Source organism: Vulpes lagopus, chromosome 9, assembly GCF_018345385.1.
Source record: "Vulpes lagopus strain Blue_001 chromosome 9, ASM1834538v1, whole genome shotgun sequence".
NCBI classification, from domain to species: Eukaryota; Metazoa; Chordata; class Mammalia; order Carnivora; family Canidae; genus Vulpes; species Vulpes lagopus.
Window position 1 is genome coordinate 40,720,301 of NC_054832.1, and position 21,327 is coordinate 40,741,627.

Sequence of the window (21,327 nt, forward strand, 5' to 3'; positions counted from 1 at the left end):
ACACACAGCAGGAAAACAGACACACACACAGCAGGAACACACACAGTGGGAACACACAGACACAGCGGGAACACACAGACACACACAGTGGGAACACACACACAGTGGGAACACACAGACACACACAGACACACACACAGCAGGAAAACAGACACACACACAGCAGGAACACACACAGTGGGAACACACAGACACAGCGGGAACACACAGACACACACAGTGGGAACACACACACACAGTGGGAACACACAGACACACACAGACACACACACAGCAGGAAAACAGACACACACACAGCAGGAACACACACAGTGGGAACACACAGACACAGCGGGAACACACAGACACACACAGTGGGAACACACACACACAGTTGGGAACACACAGACACACACAGACACACACACAGCAGGAAAACAGACACACACACAGCAGGAAAACAGACACACACACAGCAGGAACACACACAGTGGGAACACACAGACACAGCGGGAACACACAGACACACACAGTGGGAACACACACACACAGTTGGGAACACACAGACACACACAGACACACACACAGCAGGAAAACAGACACACACACAGCAGGAACACACACAGTGGGAACACACAGACACAGTGGGAACACACAGACACACACAGTGGGAACACACACACACAGTGGGAACACACAGACACACACAGACACACACACAGCAGGAAAACAGACACACACACAGCAGGAACAGACACAGCGGGAACACACAGACACACACAGTGGGAACACACACACACAGTGGGAACACACAGACACACACAGACACACACACAGCAGGAAAACAGACACACACACAGCAGGAACACACACAGTGGGAACACACAGACACACACACAAACACACACAGTGGGAACACACACAGCGGGAACACACACACACAGTGGGAACACACAGACACACACACAAACACACACAGTGGGAACACACACAGCGGGAACACACAGACAGACACACACAGACACACACAGACACACACAGACACACACACAGTGGGAACACACAGACACTGGTGGGAACACACAGACAGACACAGACACACACACGCACACCCCAGCCCGGGACCCCTGCGCCTTCAGGCCTGGTCTCCCGGCTCCTCCGCCCGCCTGCCCCGAGGCCATCGGAGTCCCGAGCCTGTGGGTCCGTCGGGGCAGCTCCCGGGGCAGCTCCGGGTCGGTTAGCACAGGGGCCCAGGGGGAGGCCTGGCTAGCAGGGGAGGTTCCGCGGGCCGCCCACCCCCCCCACCTGGAGCCAGGCTTGGTTTCCCAGGACGCCAAGGACGGGACCTGCGTCTGCGGGGCCACGGGGAAGGCTTCACCCCTACACGGGAGCGCACGGCCCCCTGGGGTCTCGGGCCTCCATCCCTCGAACGGCCTGGACGCTCCTCCGCAGAAGAAACCGCTTCCGTCCCTCTGGGCCCACCCCACCCCCGGCCGCCCTGCCTGGGGCACGGGGTCGCGGGGGTCGCGGGGGTCGGGGCCTTCGCTCGCGCTTCTGCGGGTCCCCGTGGGTGCTCCCGCCGGGGCGCCCCTCCCCTCCCCCGGCTCCCTCCCCTCCCCCCCCTCCCCTCCCCCGGCTCCCTCCCCTCCCCCCCTTCCGCTCGCCCCTCGGCGCCCGGCTTTTGTTGCCCGGGCTTGTTTCTAACTCGAGCGCGTCGCCGGGCCGGGCGCCAGGTCACGTGCGTTGGTGACAACCTGTGGCAGGACGGCCCCGGGGCCCCCGCGCCGCCGATTGGTGGGGCCCGGCTGGCGCGCCCGGCGGGGAGGGGCGGGGCGGGGCGGGGCGGGGCGGGGCGCGCGGCGATCAGCTGTTCCGAGCGCAGCACAACAACAAAAGGAGCGAGCGGGCGGCCGGCGGCCCGGGGTGCAGCACCCGCACAGCCGCCCGGCCCGGCCCCGGACCCCGACCCCGGCCCCGGCCCCGGCCCCGGCCCGGACCCCGACCCCGCCCCGCCCCGCCGGCCGGGCCCACGTAAGTGCGGGGGGCGGGGGGCGCGCGGCTGCGTCCTCCCCGAGCCCCGCCGCTTTCCTGCCCGCGGCGGGACCTGCGCCTCCCCCCCCGCCCCCGCCCCCTGCCCTCGGCCGTTGGCCTGGCTCCGGCCTCGGCCCCGCGCCCCGCGCCCCGCACCCCGCGGCCTCCGGGGCCGACGCGCCCGCCCCCCTCCGCGGGACCGCAGGGCGCGGGGTGTCCGCCCGCGCGCAGGCCCCAAACCCCCGGCCCCCGGGCTGCCGCACCTGTGCGGGGACCGGCCTCGCCCGCGGGTCGCACCGCCGGCCCTGTGACCCCTGACGCCGACCACGGCGAGAGCTCCGACAGCAGCTGGTACCGTCCTGCGGTTAGAGACCCGAGGCCCGGGGGCAGCCAGCCCTAGCCCGCGGTCAGGGACCCGAGGCCGGGGGGCTGTAAGTCCTAGCCAGGGTCAGGGACCCGAGGCCGGGGGGCTGTAAGTCCTAGCCAGGGTCAGGGACCCGAGGCCCAGGGGCTGTAAGTCCTAGCCAGGGTCAGGGACCCGAGGCCCAGGGGCTGTAAGTCCTAGCCCCCAGTCAGGGACCCGAGGCCCAGGGGCTGTAAGTCCTAGCCCCCAGTCAGGGACCCGAGGCCCAGGGGCTGTAAGTCCTAGCCGGGGTCAGGGACCCGAGGCCCAGGGGCTGTAAGTCCTAGCCCCCAGTCAGGGACCCGAGGCCCAGGGGCTGTAAGTCCTAGCCCCCAGTCAGGGACCCGAGGCCCAGGGGCTGTAAGTCCTAGCCCACCGTCAGGGACCCGAGGCCCAGGGGCTGTAAGTCCTAGCCTGCCGTCAGGGACCCGAGGCCCAGGGGCTGTAAGTCCTAGCCCCCGGTCAGGGACCCGAGGCCCAGGGGCTATAAGTCCTAGCCTGCCGTCAGGGACCCGAGGCCCAGGGGCTGTAAGTCCTAGCCCCCGGTCAGGGACCCGAGGCCCAGGGGCTATAAGTCCTAGCCTGCCGTCAGGGACCCGAGGCCCAGGGGCTGTAAGTCCTAGCCCCCGGTCAGGGACCCGAGGCCCAGGGGCTGTAAGTCCTAGCCCCCAGTCAGGGACCCGAGGCCCAGGGGCTGTAAGTCCTAGCCGGGGTCAGGGACCCGAGGCCCAGGGGCTGTAAGTCCTAGCCCACCGTCAGGGACCCGAGGCCCAGGGGCTGTAAGTCCTAGCCCCCGGTCAGGGACCCGAGGCCCAGGGGCTATAAGTCCTAGCCTGCCGTCAGGGACCCGAGGCCCAGGGGCTGTAAGTCCTAGCCCACCGTCAGGGACCCAAGGGGGGGGCTGTAAGTCCTAGCCTGCGGTCAGGGACCCGAGGCCCAGGGGCTGTAAGTCCTAGCCCACTGTCAGGGACCCGAGGCCCAGGGGCTGTAAGTCCTAGCCTGCGGTCAGGGACCCGAGGCCCAGGGGCTGTAAGTCCTAGCCCACTGTCAGGGACCCGAGGCCCAGGGGCTGTAAGTCCTAGCCTGCGGTCAGGGACCCGAGGCCCAGGGGCTGTAAGTCCTAGCCCGCGGTCAGGGACCCGAGGCCCAGGGGCTGTAAGTCCTTCGCTCGAGGCCACACAGCCCATTGAGAGGAAAGGGGTGTAGATGGCTTTTACATGGGCATGCCTCGTTTCCTAGTGACCTTCCCAACTGCCTCTCCCCATCCTCTCCTGTGTTAATTCCAGTTTAGGGTAGGCGAAGGAAGAGCCTCGCTCCATCTGTAACTCCCAGGTATGGGGCATTGGTTGCTAAACGGGCCTTTTCTAAATGCAGAGTGCTTTTGGAAAAGGGGAGGAGAAATCGACCCCTGGGGCCCTTGAGCAGGAATAATGAGGTACCCCCAAGATCCTGAAATCATTTGCTTGGTCATTGAAATGCCTTGTTCATTGCAAATGTGAGAATCCCTGGGAAGCATTTGATTTTAAGTCACAGCCACTATCATTCTTAACTGGCAGCATGATTTTTAACGGCCCTAAGCCAGAACCGGGACCTCCGTAGTTTATGTGACCAAGATCTCTTCTGCTTTTTCATCCTCTCTTTTGTTCTTCTCTGTGGAAGCTTGCTCACTCAATTGTTCCCTCATATTTCTCTTGGGAATGGTCCTGCTTTAAAAATGTAAGGTTAAGAGGCTAGGAATTACCACTCACGGCTGTCTTTTGTCCATTGTCATTCGTCCTTCGGGGCAGACAGTGCTGGGTCTCTGGGAGAAAAACCCCGTGAGACCAGTTGAACAGTCTGAGTAGAAGTGGAACAAGCAAAGACTACTTTCTTAGCTTGGTTTTTCTGCAGTTTACAATCAGTTTGAAATTACCGGAACCAGCATATTTATTTTTCTAAAATAGGGTAGACTATAAAGAGAAAAAACATTTTGAGGCTGCTTTTCAGTGAAGATGTGTTAGTTCAGCCACCTGATATTTCGAAACTATCAAGAAGCCACAACTGTACACACAGTTCGAAGTTAGATCATCAAAGTTGTAGGCTTGGCTTTTTTTTTTTTTTTTTTTTTTTGATTTAAAAATGTTGTTTTTGGAGCCGCCTACTGGCAGCCAAGACCAACTGAAAAAAAGCACTGTTCTTTGAAGTTCATAGACCCAGAGCTGAGGCTGAAAAGGAGCCTGAGCAATCGTGTGCAGGGAAAGCAAGACACTTGGAACCACACAGATTTATGCTGGGATGCTGGCTATGCACCTGACCAGCTCTGTCACTTTCGAGCAAGTTACTTAATTTCTGAGCCTCAGTTTCCTATTAGTAAAACATGACAAGTAAGTACCTCAACTCACCGTCAAATACAAGTTTTCAGCAGATTGTAGGTCTAGTTATTATTTAAACATTTTTCAGATACAGACATTTGGACCCAAAGATGCTAAATGGCCTACAGTCACACAGCGGGCTTGGAATGGACTTAAGTATTCCAAGTTATATTTAATACTCTGAGTTAAAATTTACTGGCTGCCTGTAATGTGTCAGGTACTATTCTGAGGGATACACAATCCTCACCTTGGCACTCTGCTCCCCATTTTAGAGATGAAAAAACTGAGGCACCAGAAGATTACTAAATATCTTAAGTTCCCCTAAGCTGCAAGTGGCAAAGCCAAGATTTCCAGTATAGCAGGGTAAACTCCAGAGCCACACTGCCTGTTGGTTGTTTGTCTCAAAAATGACATAAATTATACTAACAAGTTCTTCTAGACTAGCCATGCCTTTTCCAAATTCACGAACTAGAATATCCTCCCCCCCACCAAGTATTAAGCTTAACCACCTCCCTCTGCCCACTGAGCATTTCTAGCTCATGTAATAATATGAAAAACATTAATGATAAAATGTTAAGTAACAAAGTAGGATATGGTATGATGCATTCACTAGATTTTGTGATAAAAAGAAACCTTACACGGAGAAGAAAAATCTAGAAGAAAATGCATAAAATGCTAACAGTGATTGCAGCAAGGCAGTGAAATAATTATTCTCCCCATTTACTTTCTCAACTATTTTTATAGTATAGTTTTATTTTACAATGAAAAAGACTCTTTTTGTGAGGGAGGGAGGTATTCTGAGCCATTTTGAGCCAGAACAGGGACAAAGCTGCCTTCTAGAAATGCGGGGGCCCAGATACTTTGTTTCTTTTCTCCACTGGGGTGAGACTGCAGGTGGGTTGGCCGAGGATGGTCAGTCACTGTGGAGGGCGGATGCCCCAACAACAGCCGGGGTCTTTGCCCGGAACTGTATTTGTAAATTTGCCCTCTTAGGACACATGCTTTGCCTGGGATTTTCGCTCTAGTTTTATCTTTGCCCTGGAGTTGTAATTACCGAAAAGGCCATGACAGGGGGACCTGGCGGGCTCAGTCAGTAGAACGTGAGCCTCTTGATCTCGGGGGTGCGTTCAGGCTCCACGTTGTGGGGGGTAGAGTTTACTTTTAAAAAATCAAGAAAAAAATGTCTGTGACATGTAGTGAGATGTGAAGTCTGAAGTTCTGCCCTAAGTCTACAGCCGCGCATAGAGGCAGCCCCACGAAGAGCTTCCACTCCTGGGCAGGAGCGAAGGTGACAGATGACAATGACTGGGTAGGGCCAGGCCCTGGGTAACTGAGAGGCTAGGCTATCAAGATTTTAGAGAGATTTTTCTAGAATCGTACCATCCAATAGCAATACGTAGTGTGAGTCATATGCATGTTTAGGTTTTCTAGTAGCCACATTAAAAGAGAAAAATGTGTGAAATTAATTTCATTAATATACTTTATGTATCCTGATATATCTAAGATCACTACTTATTTAAACGTATAATTAATATCAAAATTACTGAGATATTTTACATTTTTTTGAGGGGGCACTCAGTCTTTGGAAATATACTCCGGTGTATATTTTAAACACATCCCATCTTAATTCATATGTAAAACTGTCATTGGAAATACTTAATCAGTTGTTCAGAACATACCTGAAACTTTCCAAAAATTGGCTCAACTAGTCGACTTTCAAATTTGAATTTTAAATGGATTCAAATTAAGTAAAATTGAAAATTCCGATTTGGGGTCATAGAAGTCCTATTTCGAGCGCTCATTCACCTGCGGGGCCTTGCAGCCACCTCGCCGAGCAGTTGTAGCATGTTGGCGGCACCACAGGAGCTCCTCGTCTTTTGTGACACGTACAGAAAGCAGGGCCAGAGGAACTTCGCATAGGTAGCCCAAGCCCACTTCCTCACTGTGCTGGAGGCCTGTGGGGAGAGACAGGAGGTGACCCAGCGCAGTTGCCCCGTCCTTCCAGTGGCAAGACCGAGGCTCAGAAGCGTTAGACTGTGCAGCTCCAGCCACCTGTGGTAGGCAGAGAGCCAGAGCCCTCTGCTGCTGCTGCCCAGGCCAACTCCCCTTCCATCCCTCCCCAAGACTAGGCTGTGTCCTTCCCACGGGGCCTCACAGGTGGGTCCTATAAATACCAGCCATGACTCGGGACAGGTGAGAATGAGCTCCCCCTTGCCCGGCTGGCCAGAGTTGCCCACCCAAGGTTGGTTGCCCTTGCAGGAGATAGGGGTATCTCCAGGCAGCCTTTGACTTCAGGAAACCAAAAGAAGGGATGCCTGGGTGGCTCAGCGGTGGAGCGTCTGCCTTGGGCTCAGGGCGTGACCCCAGGGTCCTGGGATCCCAAGGTCCTGTGACTGAGTCCTGTGAGTCCCCCATCAGGCTCCCCACAGGGAGCCTGCTTCTCCCTCTGCCTGTGTCTCTGCCTCTCTCTGTGTGTCTCTCATGAATAAGTGAGTAAAATCTTGAAAAAAAAAAAAAAAAGGAAACCAAAAGAAGACCGACTTGTGCTGCCCCATGGAGAGTTCCTCCAGAGATAACTTTCCTGAGGCAGAGTTGTATATACTCTAGGCGTGAGCTAGCTCCCATCACGGGGGGCTGGAGCTAGCGCCATAGGGGTGCTAGGGACCTGCAGCTGCTAGGGAACTGCAGCCGCCCAGCCACAGCGGCCCCGGCGTTGTTTCCTGCCTTGTAGCTGCCACCTAACTGGCCTGGGCCCCGCAAGTTACCCTCATGTGGCACTGCATTTGGGAGACAAAGCCCTCATTCAGGACAAGCAGGTGTCTTCTTGTGGGGTGCTCTGCTTTACACCCAGCAGCTCCGGCTGATGCAGGACCTGAGGCCTGCCCCATGCTCTGGAGAATTGGGATTATGCTCTCAACTGACTCAGCAGACACCGGATTGTACTTGGGGCCAATACATGCCTTCATAATTTAAGAGAAATGGAGGCGAGTTTTTTTTTTTTTTTTTTTTGGAGGCGAGTTTTTTAAAGTATCTTTTCTTTTTCCCCTTCTAGCTCGTATACTCAAAACTTTTATTTACATCAACCCTTGGATAGCCCCTCTTTTAGGATATACGTAGGACACTACAGTAGGTCAAGCAAAAGAAAAAAGCCCGCTTTTCTTCCAATTTCCCTTACGTGGAATGTAAAGCTGAATTTGCATTCTGTACTAGAGCTCCGACCTTCATGATTTGGCCATACTGCTCTCCAGAAGGGTTTCTGGAAGACTGGTTATGCAAGTAGCATTTCCTGTTTACTGTCTCTGAATAAGTGATGGCTGATGATGATGGGTCATGACCATGAAATAAACAACAATTGTCATTTCTTTGAACACACATTTGTTGTACTACCCATTCAGAGTAGGATGCCAGTTGTAGGAGCCCCTTTTGCACATAGAGAAGTCAACCAAGACTCTCCTCCACTGCAGATTGTAACTACATTTGCAGCTAAAGTCGATGATTGTTTGGAGAGTGAAGAGTCGAGTCTAAAGTAATGGATTCGAGACTGATGCTCATGAGAAAGAATATCGTTTATAGTGAGTTGGTTGTCAGAAACCCTGGATGGTCTCATCCACTCAGGGTTTGTGTTACCCACTATGTGTTAGCAACCCCCAGACCTGGGTGCCCAGCTGAGACCATGCCCTTGCCCTCCAGAGCCCTGTGTCCAGCTGCCTACTAGATACCTCCAAGTACATGACTTGCAGATTCCCAAATTCAGCACGTCCAGAATGCCCAACCTGTACCTTCTACAGGATGCCTCTTCCACTAAGTGATCCCACCATCCCCTTCCTCCCCACCTCTGCCCCCAGTTGGCTTCTGGTAGAGAATCCTTTCCCTCCCCTTCACTTCTGGCTTAGAAGGTCCTAAGACCTTCCTGCTTAATCAACCCCAGCCTACTGTCACGATCATCCATCAGGATCTCAAGTCATACAGAAGGTGCCATATTCTCACACATCTACAGGCTTCTAATATGTTCCTTCTCCCCCTTCCTCTATTCTTGATCTTCTCAATCGCTCAAGATCAACACGGTTTACTGCAGGAGTCCTTCCTGACCTCTCCCTATGTAGATCTGAGGAACACCCGGTACTTTTTCCATGACTTTCATCATACTGGGTTGTTAACACTTGCGGTGGGAGGGCCCTATTCACTGCTGCTTCCCCTGTGCTTAGCGCTCTGCCTGATGCATAATTGGACTTGGGAAATATTTGTAGAATAATAGTTGACATTGACTGAGAACTTTGTGCCAAGTGCCTTGCTAAGTGGATTATTCCATTTCACAAGAGTAGGATCAGGGAGATGGTGATTGGCAAAGTCTAGAGGGACAGCAGATTGGCTTCACCTAGGTTGAAAGTGGGGCCAAGCAGTGGGCAGATTTAAAGCACATGTGCAGCTGGAGTCAACAGGACGTGATGCGAGTTTGGTTGAGAGGGTGAGTAGGAAGCAGAAGGAGTAATGGTAGCTTGTTGGCCTGAGTAACTACTGGGTGCTGCTGCTTCTTGACGAAAAGGGGAAGAAGGACACTGTATGTAAGTTTGGTGGGGGGGGTGGAATTAAAAGTTCTCTTTGGTATGTGTTAGATTTCATATGCCCATCAGGTAGCCGGGGAGAAATGCTTATATAAATCAGGAATTCTAGAATAAGATCAGACAAGGCTGGAGTTCCTCACTTAGAACTCACCAGGGGCGCCGGGCGGGGAGGGGGGTGCTCAGCCGGTTGAGCACCTGACTCCTGATTTCAGCTCCGGTCATGATCTCAGGGTCATGAGATCGAGCCCCACATCAGACTCCATGCTCAGCGTGGAGCTTAAAGATTCTCTCTCCTGCTCCCTCTGTCCCTCCCTGCTTCCCTGCTCTCCCTGAGGACGAACTATTGCCAAATGGAGTAGGACGACTTCCGAAGTCCCATAGAACATAAGCGGCAGAGCTGGCACTTGAACCCAGGCGTGTTGGATACAGCACCGTCCTGCTTGCTACCGCCCGGTGAACAGTCTCCAGGTCTAGCTGCTGTCCTGCTCCGCCTTCCGCAGCGTAAACGTCTCTGGGCCAGATGTAGGATTTGTTTTGAAGGCCAAATTATGCCGTATTTATGGATTTTTAAATGGAATGACATATGCTAACAGTCACGTAGGAGAACAAAACAGAGGAGCCAATGAGCCAAGGAAACTTCGGTAGTGGTCATCCCGTACATTTGATGGTTTCTGGGCAGTTGAGTATCAGGTGACAAGACCATTAATATCTGGTATTTGCTCCTCTTTTTAGAGAAAAGCTCTATTTCAGCTTGAACTACATAATTTAGATTTATCCCTTTTAAGAGCACCGATGTTAAAAAAAGAAAAAAAAGAACCGACTCCTTCCCTCTCCTTTCACGTGTGTATACAGGTTGCACTTGAGTACTCAGTTCTTAATGGTTCATAAATAAGAGGTACCGCCTTCCCTGTGATTGACACCTGTCGGAAGGGAAGGACTGTAGCTGTCGGCTGAGGCCTGAGCCTGTTTCTGAGGGGGGTGTGCGTGTGTGTGGGTTCAGGCTTTCAAAACCACACGTGCATATTGTACGAATATATGCTGGTTTGAAATAACCTCCTTTCCCCATTTTAGGGATGATGACCCTTCTGGCTCTCGCCTGAGTTGAATGAGCACCTCGTGCACTTTAATCTCCTGTCGTGCCATCAGGCTGACTGAAGACAGTGTTTTGAAATCTCAGCTGTAAAGACCTCCCGCCAAAGTCTCAATCTTGCCTTAACAATGTTCCAGAGACTGAATAAAATGTTTGTGGGTGAAGTCAACACTTCTTCCAACCAAGAACCAGAATTCAGTGAGAAAGAAGATGATGAATGGATTCTTGTTGACTTCATAGGTAAGGTACTCTTAGCCGCTAATCACCACCGCAGAAGTGGAAACTCTTGCCTCGCAGTTTTTGCATAAGTAAACCAGTAACCCTGAAGGCTTTGAAGCCTTAAAAGTAAATAAGCAGGAATTTGCCTAAAAAATTGCAGGAAACGTCCTGTGCCAGATGAGCAGTCAATGAAATTGATTGACGTCAGATGTCCCAGTTTTGCAACTTTCATACCCTGTTCGATCACATGCACTTTAGTATGAAATCCTGTGCTGGACGAACAGTGACCCACGTTGCTCATCACGTTTACTCGGCAGGATGGAAACAGTCTTCAGAACCCTTCCCACAGAGCCACCGTAGTCCCCCTGCTGCACTGTTCCACCAGGCGTACGCACACACTAGGTGTTCGGAAATTATTTTGTGATCATTATGAGTGAATATAAATGGCCTTGTGTCTGACCCTAAATGAAAAGAGGAATGTGAACAGCAGCTAACAGTGTCCTCTCTTCTTTTTCTGTGCCCCGAATGTGATATCACTGGGATATTCGTCTTTCTCGTGGGACATCAACCCACCAACGTGGACTCTGATGTAGACACTTGCCCTGGTTTCTCGGCAGCAGAAGACCAAGCAGAAGGCATCAGTGAAGAGTCACGTACTGAGCACCCTGCAGTCTTTTCCTGTTTGCCTGCGTCTCTGGAGTGCTTGGCTGATACCAGTGATTCCTGCTTGCTCCAGTTTGAGTCCTGTCCGATGGAGGAGAGCTGGTTTATCACCCCTCCCCCATGTTTTACTGCAGGTGGATTAACCACTCTCAAGGTGGAAACCAGTCCTATGGAAAACCTTCTCATCGAACATCCCAGCATGTCCGTCTATGCTGTGCACAACCCCTGCCCCGGTGTCGGTGAGGCCAGCTGCGGGACTGATGAACGTCATGACCCAAGTAGCCCCAGGTACGTTATAAATGCGGGTGACCCTTGAACAACATGGGTTTGAACTGCATGTGTCTACTTACATACACAGAATATTTTTTGATAAGCGTAGTGCAGCACCATAAATGTATTTTGTGTCCCTTATGATTTTCTTGATAATATTTTCTTTTCTCTGGCTTACTTTATTATAAGAATACAATAGTTAATGCCTGTAACACGCAAAATGTGTGTTATTTGATTGTCAATGTCATTGGTAAATTTCCCAGTCAGCAGTTCAGTTTTTGGGGAGTCATAAGTTAAGCGTGGATTTTCAACTGCACAGGAGTTGGTGCCCCATCTCCAGGTCGTTCAGGGGTCAACTCTGTTTTACTCTGTCCACAGGCAGTCTGTGTGGCATGCATTTTATTTATTTCTACACCACAAAGCTAATTTTTTAGAAGATGGCAATCTTGTTAGAGAACTCGGGAAAGCATGTGCATAGTGGTGCACAGTGTACCAAGTAGTGGATGATATGGAAGAACATGTTCATTTTCGATTTTCAAAAATATTCATTGGAACCTGACCCCAGTTATGTAATGGAAAGCAGTTGGGTTTATAGTACTCTGCTGGTGACAGAAAAGACAAGACTGGCATTTCTGCTAAGTGTCTCAGGATATAACTCTGGCACTTTACACACTGAGTTATTTGGGGTATCAGATTCAACAAGAATTGTATTATCTATCTTTGTTTCTTTTTTTTTGTTTTTTGTTTTGTTTTTTTTTTTAGAGAGCGCGTGCGAGCAGGGAGGGGCAGAGGGAGAAGGACAGAGAATCTTAAGCAGGCTCCCCGCTTGGTGCAGAGCCCAACGCAGGGCTCGATCTCACAACCCCGAGATCATGACCTGAGCCGAAATCAAGAGTCAGACGCTCAACCGACTGAGCCACCCAGGCGCCCCAAGAGTAGTATATCTTAAAATAAAACTCTTATTTTCTTCCAAGTAGTCTTAGCTGGGTCACATCAAATGGCACTTAACCTCGAAAACTTGACAAATCTTGAAGTAGAATGGCGGTTTAACAGAAACATGTTGCCCAGAGAGTTGTTTTCTTGCCTCACAGAGGAAAGATTTCATACCCAAGGGATATTTTCTCGTTATGTGGGGGTCCTAATTGATCTGAAAGGCTCTGTTTGAATGGCAGGTAGGCTGAGGGCCTTGAAAGGTTCAGGGCAAGTGCCCAGCCAGTAAAGATTGATACTCCAAAGCCAACCTACAGACGTTCTGTGGCCTGCATCCAGCAAGTGTATTCCAGATTGCTTCCACCTGCTAAAATAAAGCTCACAGCCATGTTAATCAGCTCAAAGCCTGGCTTAGTCACGATGCATGTTAGTGGAATGTGCCTGCGCTGTTCCAGTATTGGGGGGATGCTGGCCCCGACCTAATTCCCTAAAGACCTGTCAGTCAGTGGTACAGGCCAAGCAGTACCTTTGGAGCAGTTCAGAGTGTACCTTTAGTTAGTCCTGTGATCCAGAGGGCCTCTTCTTAGATTGTTCAGGCTCTAACTCAACCGACTGGACCACCGGTATCGTCCAAGTCTCCTGTTTGCCAAACATAAGCAAAACCCAGGCAGCTCGTTAGCTTAACTTTACCAGAGTTTGCTGCACTCACAAGTCTTAATGTCGTAGATGACCTTGTGATCCTCTATGAGGCTAAACCTATCCTTTACCAAGTTGAAAAAACAATTTGCTTATATAATTACCCAGCTTCATACATAATTAAGATCTTTGTTGAGGAAATGTTACTCTAACTGGCACTTGATTTAGCACTTTATTAAGAGGTCAGTGCTTCAGGCATTCCCACAAAAGTTTAAAAAATTTTTGGACGTGGTATTGATTAAATTGCCATATAGTTGATTGAGATTAATTTCTTCAGTTTTTGGACATGCTTCCCATGCTTCCTGACTTTGATCTCACCTCTGTGGAATTCCACTCAAGAATTTTAGCATAATTAATAGTCACTTTAAACTTACTGATATTTGTATATTTACTTCTCAGTGTTTAAAGTGTGGGTGTGTATATATACAGCAGCTTTTTAAATATTATTATAGAAGCAGTGCATATGCATTGCAGAAAATTAGAAAATGAAAATATGTAAAAAATTTAAAAAAATTTTTTTAAATTAAAAATTTTAAAAGACATATTTGCACAACCCAGAGATGAACACTATTAACACCCTAGGGCACATCCTTCCAGGTCATTTTTTTGTCTCTCCTTTTTAACCTAAATGGGATCAAACTGTGTATGTTGTTTTGCAACCTGCTTCTTCAGGCAATGAGCTGCACCTTTTTTTTTTTCTGAGTAAAACTTCACTTCATCTATACCCAAACCATACTCTGCTCTCTGCACCGGAGTCCAGAATATTTCACTTCATTAGTCCAAACCAGCGTCCAGTCCAAGACCACACTCTGCATCTGATTATGTGTTTGCAGCTTTGATGCAGTCAGAATCATCATTTTTTAAATATCTTGTTTTTTATATCTTGTTATGTTTTGATGTGACATATAGGAATGTTAGACAAATAATGTACTTTTCCATATATGTAGGATCCAAAGCACATACTTAAATTTAGATGAATTCCTTCTGAACATTGGGAAGTACTGCAAATTATCAGAGTTTTTTCCAATAACAAAATTTTTTTCACATCTTTATTTCTGGATTTCAAATCTTTTAAAAAAAAAAAAACCCCGCTAAACTGAAATAGTTCAGGTGTTAACCAAAATTCGGATGGCTTTGGAGTAAGTAAACTTTCTGAGCAGGAAATAAGCAATGTCTCTAAAAAGTGAGACTGCTTCCATCCTGTCTGTCCTTCGGGATACCATCATTGGGCACGGAGAAGTAAGGTGCTTCAGAATTACAGATGGGCTTCAGAGTGTGCACTTTATTGTATGTTGGCCTTTGTAAGTATCGTTTATGAGGTTTATGTGCTATCATAGTCTTAAGTAATACATGTGCCTTTAATGACCCATAGTAAACCAGTTTTAATACATAAAATGAACCATGTCCTAACAGTTAAATTAAATAGCATTTTAAATCGTAATAGTGATTTAATAGTTCACCATTTAACATTTGTAGGGCCAGGAAAAGCTGCTTATAAGACTCACGGGCCCAGAGTAAGTATATTCCCTTTGAGACTGTGTAATGCGTGTGAATCACTCTGAGCAGGAAAACTCAAAATGCCCACCTTTCAGAAGCTGCTGTCTCTGTATTAACTTCTCTCTCTTAGTTTCTTAATGTGACCCCCCCCCCCTTAATCCTACCATTAAAAACAAAACAAAAAAATCTTAGAAAGGCACAGTGTTTCCTCTAGTGCTCACGGGCGGGGTGGCAACTGCCCTCGCTGTGCAAGTACCCCTGGCCGCTCCTCAGACCCTCCGCGTCCCGTGCCAAGAGGGCACACACAGGCTGCCGGTGACACAGGACACACGGACCCTCATGCGGTGCAGCCGTAGCTTAAGGGGGTGCCCCACTGGCCTTGGTGACACAACTGCGCAAACGCCACGCCACAGCATGCCCTGTTGGGACAGAAATCAAAGGCATACAGTTGTCTTTTATCATAAGCAAGTAGCATTTTAGCTAGAAAAAAACTTGTCAAATGAACAGATTTTCCTGGGCGTATTTCTATAAAATCGAGATTTAAAGCTCGTTTCCTGGAGCATTCACCCCCAGACAGAAGGTGCAGTGAGCCTCGCGCATGCACAATCACCGCCTCGTAAGCACGGTCTGTGGAGAGAGGCCTGTGCTAGGATCTCGGTCGCGAGACGTAATGATCGTGGCCTCAGCGTCACTGAGCCTCAGCTTTCTGAGCAGTGAAATCGGGCAATTTAGATATTTTCCTTTTAAGGATAATGGTGAGAACCAGATCCGTTATATTTGCAAAAACAGTCGGCCCACACGGACCCTCAGCAGGCGATAGTTCCCCTCACAGAAAAGCTTACCTGAATGCATTCGCCGCATGATTGAAGTCCACTCAAAACATGAGGCACTTCTTTTAAAAAAAGACAGTCTCCTGAATTAACCATATCTGCAGAGTGTATGGCACATGCCTCTGAGGATCTGGCTTCTCCTTTCTATCACTATCTGTCAGGGTGATCACAAACCAGAAGCTTGTGTGTCAGCCAGGAGACACTAAGCTCTTAGAGAAGCAGGAATCAATTGATTGTGGCAGGTTGAATCACTAAGTAACTTTTTCAAGTTCATTCCTAACATACTCTGTTACTTAATGCATCCCCGCGTTTTTCTGTTTCAGAGTAGAACCTCAAGATGAAATGGGGCAGCACATCCATTGCTACGTGGCAGCTCTTGCTCACACGGCTTTTCTGGAACAACCCAAGAGCTTTCGCCCCTCCCAGTGGATAAAAGAACATAGTGAAAGACAGTTTTTGAACAGAAATAGCCTTCGTCGCCAAAATCTTACCAGGGATTGCCACTCTAGGCAAGTCAAGCACAGTGGCTGGGCTGTCCATCAGCCCTGCCCACGTCAGTACAATTACTAAGAATTTCAAGCTTGGTTGGGATTCTCATGGTTTGTGCATATGTGTGTGGACGTGTGTGGAAGGACAATGAAGATGCTGTCTCTTTGCAGCCAACTGACGACCAATCACATAGTTTTATCGACGTGTTTAGACACTATCTTGAAAACCAGATTTACACGCTGTGTATCACGTAATGCCTTGCTTTTAACATTCACTTTTTTTTGTAAACTTTTTCAGAATATTTTTGGAAACATATCAATACGATTACAGTGTTTGGTGTTTGGGGATTGTCTTTAAATCTATTAAGGTGTACGTGAGTTAGCATTCTAAAGACATTTCTTCCCAAGTATGAGAATAGGCATCTTTCAATTTCATTTTATTTTGTATTACTTAATATTTTGAGCGAGCAAAAATTTATTCTCAGGGTCAGCCATACACTTTATTGACCAGTACTTGATAATCTTTTCTGTATATAACGAATACGTTTTTACACACTAACATGAGCATTAACAGGTGATAGTTGCCATAGATACAATGGAATTATGGCTGAACTTTCTCTTGAAAGAAAACTTGATATATTTCTGTGTGTTTGAGGGTTTTTTTGTTTGTTTATTTGGTTGTTTTTGTTTTTTTGTTTTTTTCCGGATTAGCCATGCAGTTCATTTTGGAATTCAGGTACATTAAGTGTTAGTGAACAGTGCATTCGGTAATTCCAACGTGACTGTGTGACGTGGTACAGAGACATTACAGAGTGTCGTGGGGCAAGAGCACTCGTCTCACCCGCAGAGGGATTCAATTAGACCTGTGAAGCTCTATTTGGGAAAATGTGTGTCTACGACTAAGCCGTGAGTCCACTATTTAACGTGTTTGGAGTCTTTCCTGTCAGCTCGGCTCACTTGCCACCTCACGTCAGCTGTCGATTCAGCAGAAGTACTTGTCCAGGCACTTTAGTGACCCCCTAGTTCTGACTGTCCCAGGGGGGAGATGTAGGCCTTGTGTTCCTGATACGGTGACCACGCCGCCGCCTGAGGTGCCGAGTGGCCGCCAGGCTGAGCAGGGGTTCCTGGGGACACCTTCCTAGCATCTGAATGAGGAGCAACCAGTTGGCTTCCCTCAGTTTCCATTTTTGGTTTTGTTTTGTTTGTCTTTTGGGGGGTTTTTTTGGAAACTGGGGCTTCAGGCAAAATCTTTAACCACTTTGGCCTCTGTTTCCTCCAGCGGGGGAGGGAGCTTTGCCGCCGTGAGGGCTGCGTGGGGATCTGAGGTGGACTGTCCGGGCCCAACCCTGTGTGGGCCGCCACGGGCCTGGGCCAGTCTTCCCGCTGCAGCCGCCCCCAGAGCGCCCGTGCTAAGGAGGCCAGGGTTCAGGGCTCGAGTCCCACGGAGGCCAGTTAACCCGGAGAAAAGTCTCTTTCTTACCTCCAGCCAGTCACTTTATTCTTAGCAGTTGTGATGGGTCCCCCTGAGCCACCCGCACTCCCTGGTTTCTTCTCGAAGTTACCCATCCACAGTCCAAAGCACATTCTGCCGACAGAACAGTAGTATCACCTCTGTCATCAAATAGCTTCTTTTTCCACGTCCTCTGCAACCTGAATTAAATTCATGGCCACACAAGGTTTTCAAGGGAAAAAAGCAGCATATAAGTTATGTGAAGTATTATATTTTTCAATGACCCTGTAACAGCTCAGTGCAGGGAATTATGGGAGACTTTTTTTTTCTTTTTTCTTTTCTTTCTTTTTTTTTTTTTTTTAAGTGAAGCGCCGTGCTCTTTTCTGCCTGGGTTGTTTGGAGTCAGAAGAGGTCAAACAGCATCCTTAGGTGGTGGTAGTTGGGCCGCTCTTTCACTGGCAGTGATGCAGTGCCAGGAATGTCTCCTCAGAACAAGAGCCTAGATCCCCCTTTCCTTGTTCCCTGTCCATTTCCACTACCCCTTTATTTATTTGTTTTCTGATTAGGGGCCAAGTTGTAAAGTTTTGTCAAACTGAGCTAGAAGTTATTTCGTTACTATTTGTGTTTACGCGAGTTGAGAGGTAGGGTGGAGTCTTCATGAAGGTGTGTGTGTTTTACGCCTTGTCTGTCGTAGGGCCGTGTGTTGGTCCCTTGAAAACAGACCAGCTCAATGTTTTCGGATGTAAGCCTCAGAATACACGGGGTCTCATTTTTCATAGATTACATGCAAGTCGTTAGTACCTCACAAGCTACAGAAGTTCAGCCATGAGAATTTGTTTGGCACCATGAACAGATTTGTATATAAAACAGCAACAGTCTTTTTTTTTTTTTTTTACTATTATTTTTTCAAATTTCCTGATACCTGAAATACATTTACATCTCTCTCGATTATTGACTTTTTTTTTGTTTGCTTTATCTAGACCTAGTTGGTTTTCTTTTTTCTTTTTTTTTTCTTTTCTTTCTTTTTTTTTTTTTTTTGGTGGTTTTTTTGTTTTGGTTTGGTTTGGTTTGGTTTGGTTTGGTTTGGTTTTGGTTTTTTTATGGTTTATACCTGGAAAGCAAATACTTTGTCTTGGGGATGTTTTGTTTGAAGGGTTAGCATGCCATCAGTCATACCAGACTGGCTTCTGTATCAACACCCAAGGTTTCTGCCTGAAATTGGCATGTGTTGGAACTGAAAGAAGCGGTTACATAATTCATTTGAAGTTCTTGATCACTAGATTGTTGGGCTTCTACTGTGTGCAAGACACAAGACCAATAAGAACAGAATGATGTTGACTGGTTAAGTATTCTTTGAAACATAGCCAAAATGCAACTTATTATAAGTTAATTATCATTTCTGCTGTTGTAAATATTACTGGTTTACAATGTGCTTTAGTGCATATTTCTTAAAACTTCAAGCAGTGAGAAATAAGACCCCTCTGAACTTAGTGCTCTGTTTCTAAACTGATAACATAGAATGTTACTTGGAAAAAGTCTGGAATATGTGGTGCACACAAGCAGTGCTTCACGAACGAGTTTCTTAGCTTTTAAAACGCACCATGTTCCTCGAAGTTTGTGTTTTTGTTAATAAAACATTTTATAATGTATTTTCTATGTTTATTACTTTTTCTTTCTCAACTATGTATTGCACTGTAAGTTGAAGATGAACCATCCTTTATTTATCCTCTGTGGCAATGCATTTATATGGCTGGGTGGGTGGGGAATTTTTTGCAGAAGGTGCACAGCGATTGGGTTTTTTGACTTTCTACTCCAGCAGGCTTTTTCTACATTAATTTCCTGTACATTTTTCCAGTTCCCACGCAGACTGCTCCTGTTTACGTACCTTCTCTGTTGTATCAGTACTTTGATTCCAGTGAGAAGACAGTTTGCTTAAAACTTGCAAGCGCCATTCAGCATCGCCCATTGATCTTACTTTTCAAATCTTTGTAGTGCACTGGTTTTGTCATCTTTACATCTTCATTGAAGCTAAGTGTCTCTGCTATTTCTCTTTCCCCTCAAGGAAAGATACTGTCTTTCTACACTCATAGGAAAAAAAGAGTATCTATCTTTATCCTCATTTTCTTTGAAGTAGAAACAAAACAAAGCAAAAAAAAAAAAAAATGAAGGATTCCAACTGGAAGATAGGCATTTAAGTTTAAATAGATTAGTGGAGAAAGTTTAAGATTTTCCAGGTATTTTTGTTTTTAGAATCAGTAAAGAGACTGCTCCTTGTACTGGAGATACTAGCATATGTTTGTAATGTTATCTTAAATTTATCTTTTATAAGGCCCATTCATACTGGTTAAATTCTTTTAAAAGTTGGGCTACTCTCTTGGATGGCTTCGCTGCCATCAGTCACGTTGATGCATTATAAATGGCATCCTTATCTACTTATTTTAATGCTTAAAATTTTATATGAAATGCTTTATTAAGAGAACCTACCTAATACAGTGGTGTCAGCCTTGCCATGTACTAATTTCACTTGAAATATGACACCGGTTACAGTGGTTTAGGGCAGAGGAGGAGGTACTAGGAAGCCTACAGATAAGGAGATCTTTTTCTATTTGCAGCAGTATCCTTTATGTGGGAGGAGAAGTTACTATTCAAGGAAGGCAGCTTCAGTGGATGTTTTATATGTATCATTTAGAATTTTTCTTATATATATTTTTTAATTGTATAATTGTTAAATGCCCCATTTTGCTCTGTATGTGCTGAGGTTTTAGCATTTGTTTTCTAGGTGGACTTCTGAAAACCAAATCAGTACCTGGGGAGTTAGATGTGTGTGTATCCAAGCTTGATATGTATGAGTGGTTTTGCTTGCTTTTTGGTTGTTTTCCTCCAGAGGTTTGGAACTTTAATCAATAATTGTGTGCGTTATTTTCTTAAAAAGTAGCTTGGGTTTTTTTCTCAAGTATCCTTGTGAACACATTTGCTTTTCAAGGGCAGGGCATCAGTTAGACTGAAGAGTATTGTAGATTATTATACTATGTGCCTTCTTGATGTATTTCTGGACACAAATTTTTTCAACTTGAAAACTCAAAAGGGACATTTGGTTAGATTATATACTGTACATCATCTATGCATAAATGGCAGCTTGTTTTCTTGAGCCACTGTCTATAAATTTTTTTCTGTTTTTATAGGATTTTTTATACTGATTGGTTCATAGATGGTCAGTTTTATACACAGACTAAACAATACAGCACTTTGCCAAAAATAAGTGTAGCATTGCTTAAACTTTGTGTATTAACACCAGTTCTTTGTATTTGGGTTCCTTAGTGCATTTTGCACTACTTGGAGTTGTGGTTTTTAATCTGTCAATAAACAAAATGTTCTTTAACTTCACATTCGTCAGATTTTTTTATTTTACCTTTATGGTCATCAGTCTTAAAACTAACAACAACTTAATAGAGTTACTTGCTATTTAGTTTTACTTTACCCAAAAGATGGGTTCAGTATGCACTTTAAATGCTGTTTTAAAAATTTGTATAAAATTGGTATGTTAAAATTTCCCCCCTGAAATGAATACTCATTTATGTGAACATGAATTTGAGGATGACTCCAAGCCAGTACCTCTTCCTCCAACCTATGTGTGTTAAACAAATACATAATTCTTAGCCTTTTTTTTTTATTTATGATAGTCACAGAGAGAGACAGAGAGGGGCAGAGACACAGGCAGAGGGAGAAGCAGGCTCCATGCACTGGGAGCCCGACGTGGGATTCGATCCAGGGTCTCCAGGATCGCGCCCTGGGCCAAAGGCAGGCGCTAAACCACTGCGCCACCCAGGGTTCCCTCTTAGCCTTTTTTTTTTTTTTTTAAGGTATTATT

General features: G+C 47.3%; 1 protein-coding gene across 6 annotated transcripts; it reads left to right on the forward strand.

Annotated features, from left to right (window-relative positions):
• The first annotated feature begins 1,896 nt into the window (after positions 1-1,896).
• TP53INP1 (tumor protein p53 inducible nuclear protein 1) lies at positions 1,897-20,838 on the forward strand. Of its 6 annotated transcripts, XM_041769250.1 has the most exons (5): positions 2,028-2,441; positions 3,700-3,745; positions 10,398-10,656; positions 11,229-11,586; positions 15,845-20,838. In XM_041769250.1, exons 3-5 carry the CDS (start codon positions 10,545-10,547, stop codon positions 16,089-16,091), a joined length of 717 nt encoding a protein of 238 aa, XP_041625184.1. In that variant the 5' UTR covers positions 2,028-2,441; positions 3,700-3,745; positions 10,398-10,544; the 3' UTR covers positions 16,092-20,838. The 6 variants fall into 6 exon arrangements, with proteins under 6 accessions (XP_041625181.1, XP_041625184.1, XP_041625185.1 ...); XM_041769247.1 differs by lacking the exons at positions 2,028-2,441; positions 3,700-3,745 and adding an exon at positions 1,897-2,010; XM_041769251.1 differs by lacking the exon at positions 3,700-3,745.
• Positions 20,839-21,327: the final 489 nt, after the last annotated feature.

What these genes read in the sequence shown, in the direction of transcription:
- TP53INP1 (XM_041769247.1), top strand. Translation starts at nt 10,545, where the DNA reads ATGTTCCAGAGACTGAATAAAATGTTTGTGGGTGAAGTCAACACTTCT. An exon ending in GATTCTTGTTGACTTCATAG is followed by an intron (nt 10,657 to 11,228) that starts GTAAGGTACTCT and finishes ACTCTGATGTAG; the next exon opens with ACACTTGCCCTGGTTTCTCG. An exon ending in CATGACCCAAGTAGCCCCAG is followed by an intron (nt 11,587 to 15,844) that starts GTACGTTATAAA and finishes TTTCTGTTTCAG; the next exon opens with AGTAGAACCTCAAGATGAAA.